We start from the raw sequence: 11279 nt of genomic DNA, 5'->3' as shown, positions 1-11279 counted from the left end.
AAATAGAGAGAGAGAGAGAAACATTACATTGAAATATAATGACCTCCGAATTTGTGCTCGTACTATTAGTAATACCGTAGTATTACGCATACATGTAGTGAAAACGGCGTTTTGATGATATTAAATGCTTCTACCCTTGAGTCATCCGAGGCTAGATAAAGCTCATATTTCAAAGCAAATATATCAACGAAAATTAGGCAAAACAGAAAGTAATAACTGTGTTGATCTGTTTTTGTGTTTTTTAATGTTTTATACTGTTTTGATGTCTAAAGTGCATTCATTTATAATGCCTAAAGTTCACATTGAAACCATGGCGATGAATGTATGAAATGCTGATGCGTGCGTCTATCTTAAAGTAATGCAAAATTCTGCAGGATACAGGGAACTTACAGAAAGGACTTACTTGCTGCTCACATAGAAATAAGGAACCATGTTTACTAGGATGTCAAAAAACAGACAATGACGTGATTTCATCCATTTTCTTTACTGTGCTAGAAGAAATCGATACATAAATTAATGAAGCTCGTTTTTTTCCATGGCAGATTAGTTTAGATTAGAAGCTACGAGTTTGTAATTGTGCCTCATGTGACTTGGATGTCATTTCTACAGATGATATTCAAACATTTAATGTAGTATGACAATTCTGTGTACGTACAGTACATAGTCACTCTGTTTTTAGTTTGGTAAATGTTGTTTGTAGCATTATAAGCATACGTTATTTCCTTTTCGTTATCAATAATAAGAATAGTAATAATAAAATGTGTTTAGCGACAGTAACATTTGCATGGGGGCAGATGGTAGCAGTGCTGTGTCACCGTGATGCATCTTTACTGGAGGCTTTCCTTCTGTTTTGTAGCTTCTGTATTTTCTCCCCCCCCCCCCCCCACTGGAAACTTGAACATTCACACCCTGTGATGTGGTCTTGAAATCTAAATGCTATATTCCTGTTGTATACAGTGTATTTTTAAACATACCCTGGCAGTGTGTAACAGTTAAGCTTATTAGAATAAACTATGATGGGGTACTGTTTTATTTCCTCTGCTGGCTAGTGGAGAAAATGCGTTTAACAGCCAAATTGGGGTAAAATGTTAAGATGTGAAGTGTTGTCAGTCAGAACAGTAAGATTCTGCTGCTGCAGCCCGCTGCCTTTTTGTCTGCCTTTTGCATTTTTTTTTTTTGGCCACCAGGCGCCACTGCTATGAAGAGGCTTTGGATGAGCAAGCCTCAGTGGCAAGCAGCTGGAGCAAGAGAGCAGCCCCTGAACCCAGAGTCACAGCACTTTAACAGAGAGACCTGCCAACAAATACAAGCACCCACTGCTGGAGTGATTGCAGCTGAACCACTTCAATGACTGCAAACATCATCAAAGGTAAAGGGTGGAGACATGCCAATAGAAAAACGCTGCAGCTCCTACAGTGGTGCTCCGTTCTACACTGAGGTGATTCCTGGCTTCAGTCGATTCCTCCACTCCCTCTGCTGTCTGTGGAACACCCCTCCCCTTCACACATCTTTATTTTAGGGATGTCAGTGGTTTAGAATTTAAACGTTGTTTAAACCTGTAGTGTTTGTACAGCAGGGTGTGTGCAGTGTGCGGTTATTGATTCAGAGACTTTTCCATGTACACATAGATAGAGCACACATGCAGTCTCATCCACACAAATGTTAACATCATTGAAAAGTAACGGCTCTCTGATGGAGGGCTTCTCATGATGGCTTTTCTGATTGGTATAAAATCATGTTGTTTAAATGTGTTCAATTCTACATTTTAGGACATAAAACAACAGCCTTAACGTTCCTGCTTTATTTTGTTCAATTCTGTACAGAGATTCCTGATTTCTTCGGCCCTGTCCTCCTAGCTCGTAGGTACTGTTTATTCGAGGGATTAGCCCTGGTGTTGGTCCCTTCTCTGTGCTCAGTCCTGTGATTACCTCCCCTACCCACTTGCAGTACCAGCACTATAGAACTCCTATTGAGTGCACTCTCCCTGGATTATAACAGGATTAGACCCCTGCAGGGTACAGATAGGGGGCAAATGTGCTCTCTCGGATTAGAGCCTCCACCCTTAAACCAGATCACCGTTTTTCCTCTTTTAATTCTGTCTTCATACTGATTTGTAAGCATTTCTATACCCCTGAAGGAAGTGTGTTTTAAAAATACATGCTCTTTCTATCCCAGTTAAATATTGTATTATAACAAAGTGTGCTGTCATTAAATAAACGTTTGATCTTCTTGTGCTCCGAATACAAGTAGCCCAGTACACCCCTAGTGCTGACTTGGCACCGTGCAACAGCAAGCATGGCAATGAGACTGCTATTGCAGTTTCACCCACTCCAGGTTTGAATATGTGCTTGATTAACACCAGTGTATAGGAAACAAGCTCACATGTCTCATTAAACTCAGTTAAACTAGGACTGGATCAAACTGCTTTGCAATAGGAGTCTTTTTTCCACCCCTGTACTGCTGTGTTATCAACGCTGTTTGGTACAAGGATGCAATCGGGATGTAAAGTGTGGTATCATTCTACCAGTGGCAGTCTCTCATCATTTCTCCTTAACATAACACAGAACCATTATTGCATTGCTATTGAAGAGGCAGCTCTCTGTCTGCGTTATAATAATTAAATATGCCATTGTATCTGCCCTATGCTTGTGGTACCATATTGTATATGCAGAAACAGTATTGTGTTGTAGTGCCACTGTCTGTCTGCATTTTCATTGAAGATCATCAGGGATGGTTATAGTTAGCATGCTGTGGTCCCATTCTACCAATGGCAGCCTCGTCCTATTGTAGCTGCCCTATACTTGTTCTATCATTTCCCCTCAGGATAATGCTGAACCATTGCATTCCCCTTGTCTTTCTGATTGCATTGCAATTTGAGATCATTTAGGTTGAGATGATCGTGATAGGTAGTTTTAAGAGTTTATTGGAAAGCTTTTTTTAAGTTTGTCTTTAATGAATTAATTGAAGCGGCAGGCAGATGTGCAGGTAGGTCTGGGAGTTTGCTTTGGGGGAGATTATCTCGTGGGGACAATAGACAATTAACATGCTCACTGCTGAATAACCACAAGGGTCCTGTCTTAATAGGGCCAGGCTGACCAGAGGGCTCACACTGATAGACAGCATTAGCAGGAGATCATTTGGTATTTGTTTAATTTGAACCCTTTCTGTCCAAGGTACGCCTATAGGGAGGTGATGGAGGCTATGGGACAGGTTTATTAAGAGGTACCAAGGTCTTTTTTAAACCCAAAATGCAATTTGCTTGATTTTTTTTTTTGCTTTTGGTAAAAAAAAGTTTTTTACAAAACTTTTTGAAAGATTAAAATGGTGTTTATGATTTTACATTAATTGGCCCTATAAAATCTATGTTTAAACATCTTAATATCTTGTGTAAACCTTGGGGATTCTGGCAGGAAATGGAAAGCTGTGAGTTTGCCACCAGACAGCTGCACTTGCTTTATTCCCTTCTCTTTGTTCATTGGTGAAAAGATTGACAAACAGTGTTTCTTTGAAGGTAGCTGAGACTGACACCTTTTTATAGTGTGAGAGAGAAGGGGGGGGGGTCTATGTTCCTGGTGCTCAATATACACTGAGAGGAACCTGTGTCTGTGGGTGGGGGGGGGGGGGGTAAACTGGGCTAACCCATTAATCACAGTGAGAGAGAAGGGGGTGGGGTCTATGTTCCTGGTGCTCAATATACACTGGGAGGAACCTGTGTCTGTCGGTGGGGGGGGGGGGGGGGGTAAACTGGGCTAACCCATTAATCACAGTGAGAGAGAAGCGGGGGGGGGGGGCGCCTAACTACTGACACTTCACACTTTCCAGAGTCAGACCCAGGAAAAAAAGAAAACATCTTCTTAAAGCTTGCCAGCTCTCAGCTCTTTCTCCAAAACGATGTATCCGAGAGTGTGTGGGAGACTAGGAAGGAAAGGGAGGGGGGTTGGGAGCAAGTCTAGGATGGGACACCAAGCTCACACTCTTGTGATTTGGGAAGTAGCCCCCCTTCAAATCACAACTGGGCTCGCTAAATGAAAATTTGGGCATAGCAATGTCTTGGGGAAAGGAAAAGCTGATTCGCTGCAACCCGACGCAGCTTTCTAAAGTAGGACAAGGTGGTTTCTCAGCATAGTTAAAGCATAGTGAAAGTATAGTAATGCACCTATACACATGGTTAAAAAACAAAACATGGTACTGTAATTGCACAGTATTAGCAAAAGAAACTGCACATTTACTAGGGTAAAGGTAATAGTAATCGTACACATTTTAAAGGTTTATTATAGTCACATATTGTTGTTATTTCAAACCTAGAAGTTCCAGACACTGTTTTACTTGTAAAAACTAATAACACATACAAATAACACTAGGTGCGATTCTGAAGCACAAGCACAGTCAAAAGGTCAAGCCACATTGACGATGCAGGCACCACCATGCTGCTGTCTGTCTGCACCATTTTGCTATTATTACAGAAACATTAAAACACAACTAAGGTTCTCACAGGAGCTCTTAAATAGTGAACCTCCTGAGCTGTTTATTTGAAACTTGTCACATTTTCTTTTTAGGCTTAGCACAGTGGTAATTGCTCTGTGTATAATACAGCCCTCGTTTTCTGCAAAGGAATACACACAGGAAGGCTTCATCTTTCTTGAACATTGGAGCACATTAAGCAACAAGGACTATCCATATAGACGGGACGGACTGCACTTAAACAAAAAGGGAACTAATCTACTCAGAAAAAAAGGATCCTTGGAGGTCCAGAAGCATTTAAAATAATAAGGAAGGTGGGAGAAAACAAAAAAACAGAAGGGAGACCACATCAAAACAAGGGCAACAAATCAGGTAAGACAGCCATTAAATGTATTTATCTAAATGTTAGAAGTCTCAGAAACAAAATGTTAGAACTTGAAGCTACTGCACTAACAAGTAACTACGATGTGATAGGTGTTACAGAAACTTGGTTGTCTGAAGGTGCTGGAGGACGAGTACAATATTAGTGGGTACACACTGTATAGGAAAGACCAGCAGGACAAAAGAAGCAGAGGGGTAGCAATATACATAAGAAATAGTCTTGAAGCCCAGGTGTTAAATCTGGACAAGAAAACAACGCTGAATCAATATGGGTCAGAATAATGGACAAAAATTCAAAGGGCATAATAATAGGAGCATGCTATAGACCGCCAAATTGAGACGCCGAGCAAAATAATCTGTTATACAATGATATTAGAAATGCGTGTAGAAAAGGAGAAGCCATACTAATGGGGGATTTCAACTCCCCCCCCCCATATAAATTGGGAAAACCAGGGGGGATGCACGACGGACGAAATTGAGATAGAAATCAACATTGTTAAGGGGACTAAAACCAATTCCAAAATGTTTTTCCAATATTATAACAGCAAGAGAACATTCAAAGAGGAGGTTAAATGTCTAAGAGACACAAATGGCAAAATCATAGATGAAGAAAAAGAAATAGCAAATATATTAAATGATTACTTTTCACAGGTTTTTACAAAGGAGGACACGGACAACATGCCCCCACATGTCGACCTGTTCCTATCCAGTTTTAAATAACTTTAGCGTAACAGAGGCAGAAGTGTTAAAGGGACTAGGAGCTCTTAAAATAAACAAATCCCCTGGGCCGGATGAGATCCTCCCAATAGTACTCAAATAAATTAACAAAGTTATTTACTAACCGCTAAGCAAGATCATGCAACAGTCTCTTGACATGGGTTGTACCGACAGACTGGAAAATTGCAAACATAATACCGATCCATAAAAAGGGAGACAAAACCGAACCAGGTAACTACAGACCAATAAGCCTGACTTCTATTATATGTAAACTTATGGAAACTGTAATAAGATCTAAAATGGAAAATTACCTATATGGTAACAATATCCTGGGAGACAGTCAGCATGGTTTTAGGAAAGGAAGATCGTGTCTAACTAACCTGCTTGACTTTTTTGAGGATGCAACATTGAAAATTGATAATTGCAAAGCATATGATATGGTTTATTTAGATTTCCAGAAAGCTTTTGGCAAAGTCCTGCATAAAAGATTAATTCTCAAACTGAACGCAGTAGGGATTCAAGGAAATGCATGCACATGGATTAGGGAGTGGTTAACATGTAGAAAACAGAAAGTACTGATTAGAGGAGAAACCTCAAAATGGAGCGAGGTAACCAGTGGTGTACCACAGGGATCAGTATTAGGTCCTCTGCTATTCCTAATCTACATTAATGATTTAGACTCTGGTATAGTAAGCAAACTTGTTAAATTTGCAGACGACACAAAAATAGGAGGAGTGGCAGACACTGTTACAGCAGCAAAGGTCATTCAAAATGATCTAGTCAGCATTCAGAACTGGGCAGACACATGGCAAATGACATTTAATAGAGAAAAGTGTAAAGTACTGCAGGCAGGCAATAAAAATGTGCATTATAAATATCATATGGGAGATACTGAAATTGAAGAAGGAAGCTATGAAAAAGACCTAGGAGTTTATGTTGACTCAGAAATGTCTTCATCTAGACAATGTGGGGAAGCTATAAAAAACGGTGATCTGATTCAAGCAGCATTCAAAATCCTAAAAGGTATAGACAATGTCGACCCAGGGGTCTTTTCTGACCTGAAAAAAGAAACAAGGTCCAGGGTTCACAAACTGAGATTAGATAAAGGGGCATTCGGAACAGAAAATAGGAGGCACTTTTTTACACAGAGAATTGTGAGGGTCTGGAACCAACTCCCCAGTAATGTTGTTGAAGCTGACACCCTGGGATCCTTCAAGAAGCTGCTTGATGAGATTCTGGGATCAATAAGCTACTAACAACCAAACGAGCAAGATGGGCTGAATGGCCTCCTCTCGTTTGTAAACTTTCTTATGTTCTTATGTTTTAATAAATAGTTATTATAGTATCTAGCTGCCTACCTAATTATATCTATATCTATCACATGGTATATTTTCTACCATGGTATGTGTAAAAGGCGGAAGCTGAAACGTTGTATATAGATATATGTATATTATGCAACGGTCAATGTACTATAAACTATTGGGGTGCAACACTAATTAGATGCCTCATATTTGGGACCCATAACTATTAGAACGCCAGCAGGAATTTTGTTTTCTAATCCACATTTAGTGAGAATATGACTCCCTATTTTCCACGCCTATCAGCAGACCGGCCTGGGTGTCGAGTTGCCCCTGTCTGCGGGGCAGAGTGTGTGTGATTATTATGGATGCGTGTTGCTCCCCGAGGAGGGAAGCATTTGTGTTACGTGTGAATGTTTTTCGACTGAGAAAAGTGACAACTTTGTGGGAAAATAAGGAAGAACGAAAGAAAGATTGAATGAAAGATATTTGATTATGCAAAACAAACACGTTAGACGTCTGAGAGACACTGCTTGTTTATTATATATGTTGGGCTTTTTATGTATTAATAATAAAATAATGAAGACCTACTTAATTTCACCCCTTCCACAGTTTCTGTAAATCTAATACAACTGTAATAGACAAAACTACGGAGATATAAACTGCTAATTTTGCAAAGTTTGTGACTTGAAACGCGATATACAATAAAACAGTTCCACTTGGAGAAGATATATATATATAACTTGAATTCTCCTTTCAAATCGTAAAAGCAAACCTGGCCTTTTATAAATACAACTGACATTTATAAAATATATTTTTTTGTTTGAAATTGATGGTAAAATTTACATTTTAGAAATTAACAATTGAAATGCAAGCATTTCGAGAAGTCTAAGTGTGATACGGTAAAAGAACACGTCTAACATTTAAATCGACATTAATAATGCGATATTTTACACGTATAGTTTCTGAGGAAACACATCTAAAGTAATACGTATTACGTTTAGCAAGAAAAGACTCGAATCGAACTGCACCTGATCTACCTCTGCAAAGAAATAAATACGTAAAACATAAATAACTGGGACTGCTAGTTCATATTTCTTATAAATAAAGTTTTTGTGTTTTTTTTTCTTTTTATTTTAGCATCCACACGGATGTTGTTATGGAAGACTGCGCGGTAAATGGAAGTGCACATTAAGCACATGGTTTCAACAGTTCTTGACCGTTTCCCATAGTAAAGGCACTGCAAAGTGTGCAGCAATAAAGCTCGGTTAAAACACGGTACACTACGGTAAATGCAGAGCATAAACCTGGGAACCATTCCGCGCAAATCCCATGGTACAGTATTACCAGACTGCCGTTATCCGTGTGTCTGTGAAGCTGCTGAATTAGCAGTCAGGGACCGGGAGCTGCTTAAAGATGCTGTCTTTTCCCGAGTAGCAGGAAATGTTGTAGTCGTGAGACCCCGGATCCCTCTACTGTTACTGCACGAGACCCACGTCCCGCGTCGTGTCCTCGCTATGAATTACTGCTATTATCCAATTCAAAAGAGAAGTCAAGTTGAAAATGTACATAAACTGATTTTAGTAGGGTTAAAAAACGCATTGCAAAGTGTAAAGCATAGTAAAAGGAACAGGATAAGGAGATAATATAAATATATATATATATATATATATATATATATATATATATATATATATATATAATATGTGTGTATATGTATATATATATGTGTGTGTGTGTATATATATATATATATATATATATATATATACACACACATATATACATATATATATACATATACACACATATTATATATATATATATATATATATATATATATATATATATATATATATATATATATATATATTATATATATATATATATATATATATATATATATTATATATAATATAATATATTTAAATAAGTGTTATGTAGATTATGTATAGATTTAGATTTTAGAGCTAAAGGAGGGTGGGCCTTTGGGGTTGAGAATTCTTGTTGAATCTGCGACTTCAAAGGCGAGCACATCAAAGAGACCCCATTCCATTGAGGCGCAGTTTAAGGGGGTGGATTCCACTGACTCACGTTCAAAAAAGTTATGAATGAAAGCAATGCCCATATATGGACTTCCACTCCCTTTATGGCACAACAGCAATGCGATTGGCGGTGGCGCGCTAGACTGGCGTTCGAACGGTCGAGTCCAAGGGTTGAGGGGCGGGCTCGCATATTGACGGGCGGGCTTTTTACCTAATCGTAGAGTCGGGACCCCCCAGAGCGAACCAATGCGGAGACAGTGTGGGCGATTCCCGTAACGCTGTGATATAGAAGTGTTGAAATTGATAGATGTACATTGTTGTGAGATTTAAAGGGACCGTACGATTGACGCACGAGGAGTATTACAAAAAACACAGCACAGTTAAAAGCAAGATCGGCGGACCTGATTTAACACCATCCAAAACCAACGGAAATAACGCTGACCCGAACCGGACTGGACTGCGCCGAGAAAAGGATTCAGTGGAACAATACCGACAAAGGGAAATCATTTGTACAACGGAGAGCGGATGGTTAAAAGATCCATTTCCATTATTTTCTTTATTTCCTGTCCTTGTTGAAAACAAAGCCGTTTTCAAAGAAGCCTCGCGACGTTAAAAAACACGAGAGGGAAATCTCCAGCCCGGGACTCCAGCGCGCGCGTGTGATGTCCTGTTTATTACAGCTCGCGGCGAGGAGCTGACCATTCCACGGCCGGGGCTCGAGGCGGAGGGGGCGGCGAATACACTGACAACTCGAGGCATTTATGTGTTCAAATCCCACTGTTATTCCTGTTTTGTTTTAGCCTCAACACACACAACGCAAGCGGCGTGTGGCGGTCGTATATATCTGACCCTGCCTGACGCTTGTGGCTCGGAAAGGGGGTTAAGGTTCAGCGTGTGGCTGCTCTGTGTGAATGGAACCACCGGCAGCGAAGCGGAGATGTACCGCGGTATCATCGGCTCCGGCAACCCGGGATGGGTCACTCAGACACGGGCAGAAGTGCAGAGTCGAGTCGCTGCTGGACCTCAGCGCCAAGAGAGTGGCAGAGAGCTGGGCATTTGAACAGGTAACTAAGATCAACCATACTACTAATACTACCAGTAAACACGGTACTGTACCGGGTCAAACTAGGGGGTTAATGAAATACACGGTAAAGTTCAAATAAAGTGAATACTCTGTCTATAAACACGTGGGTCATTGTTTAATTCCAGGCAATGTTGACACGTATATTTTTACATAATCATTATTATAATAATCTCATGACCACGGTTCATATGAAATGTGTAATAATAATGTAATAACATGTGTACTGATCGCAATAAGGATATGTGGGGTTCAGAAAGTACACTGTATTTGTTGTTTTCGGTTTGATTTTGTAGGCTAGTTGCTGTTTTGTTGTATTTACCTCCTGGATATTATACGGGCTGCTGCATTGACTTCGGTACAACGAGGCAAAGGGAGCGGGGTGGGGTACTACAATAACACTCGGTCTCGTTGGGACGAGAGAAGTTAACAGGAAGTACTAGTGTAACTGAATTAGAGAATAACGCGTTCCACAGACAATGGGCAGCCTACCCGATTATATTCTCATGATGGCATAATGGGGCAGTGCGCTCTGTGAGTGCAAATCCACGATCAGGTACTAGAGCGACGAAGCGCTTTGTCAGCTATATAGCAAGGAAAGCAGAATCACCCATAGTCTTTATTTCTTTCCATAAATACATGTGTTTAGCCCATAGCAACAACAGGGGATAGATCTTGATGTGGCTAGAATTGTTTTTTTTATATAATATTTACATTGAATAGTAAAATAAGCGTTAAAACCAACACAGTGTTTAGTTTGTGCTAGGACTTCACACACACACACACGTCATGTGGACTTTGTGGTGCTCTACACGCAAATTCACAAAATAATTGTGTTTGTATTTTTACACTAAAATGTATGATCGTTTTCAACGCAGCGTCACTTTACAATAGTATCTGACACTTTTTGCACAGATACGGCAGTACAGTCTGTGTGTACATATTATTAAACCCTTGGATTTAGTCTCTTAGTACTTACATGGTGACACATTGCCTTTACATCACGCAACACACTGTAAAATATTACTTCTGTTTAGAACTCCATACTCACAATGCAGAGCGGCCTTCCACGCACACACACGTGTGTGTGTGTGTGTATATATATATATATATATATATATATATATATATATATATATGTGTGTGTGTGTGCACACACAGTACAGTCTTGTCGGAGCTCCTAAAATAACTTGAGTTATTTGTAACAAAATACAACATGTAAAGCTTATAGCATTGGCATAAAATAAAGCTTAAATAAAAAATATATACATGTGCAATTTAGTCGAAAACAAAAAT

General features: G+C 39.6%; 1 protein-coding gene across 2 annotated transcripts in view; it reads left to right on the top strand.

The window, feature by feature from the left end:
- The first annotated feature begins 908 nt into the window (after nt 1–908).
- The window catches only part of LOC117965593 (zinc finger SWIM domain-containing protein 4-like), a 40918-nt gene continuing 30547 nt past the window's right edge, over nt 909–11279 (top strand). The window contains exons 1-4 of one of the 2 annotated variants that reach the window (XM_059008338.1): nt 909–1369; nt 3174–3222; nt 4557–4833; nt 9703–9966. In XM_059008338.1, coding sequence (XP_058864321.1) covers nt 9814–9966 — 153 coding nt within the window. In that variant the 5' untranslated portion in view covers nt 909–1369; nt 3174–3222; nt 4557–4833; nt 9703–9813. The remainder of the gene's footprint in view (nt 1370–3173; nt 3223–4556; nt 4834–9702; nt 9967–11279) is intronic. The other variant, XM_059008337.1, reaches the window with a different exon arrangement.

This window comes from Acipenser ruthenus, chromosome 36 (assembly GCF_902713425.1).
Source record: "Acipenser ruthenus chromosome 36, fAciRut3.2 maternal haplotype, whole genome shotgun sequence".
NCBI lineage: Eukaryota > Metazoa > Chordata > Actinopteri > Acipenseriformes > Acipenseridae > Acipenser > Acipenser ruthenus.
Note: the sequence above shows the minus strand (reverse complement) of the source record. Positions and strands in the feature narration are given on the sequence as shown.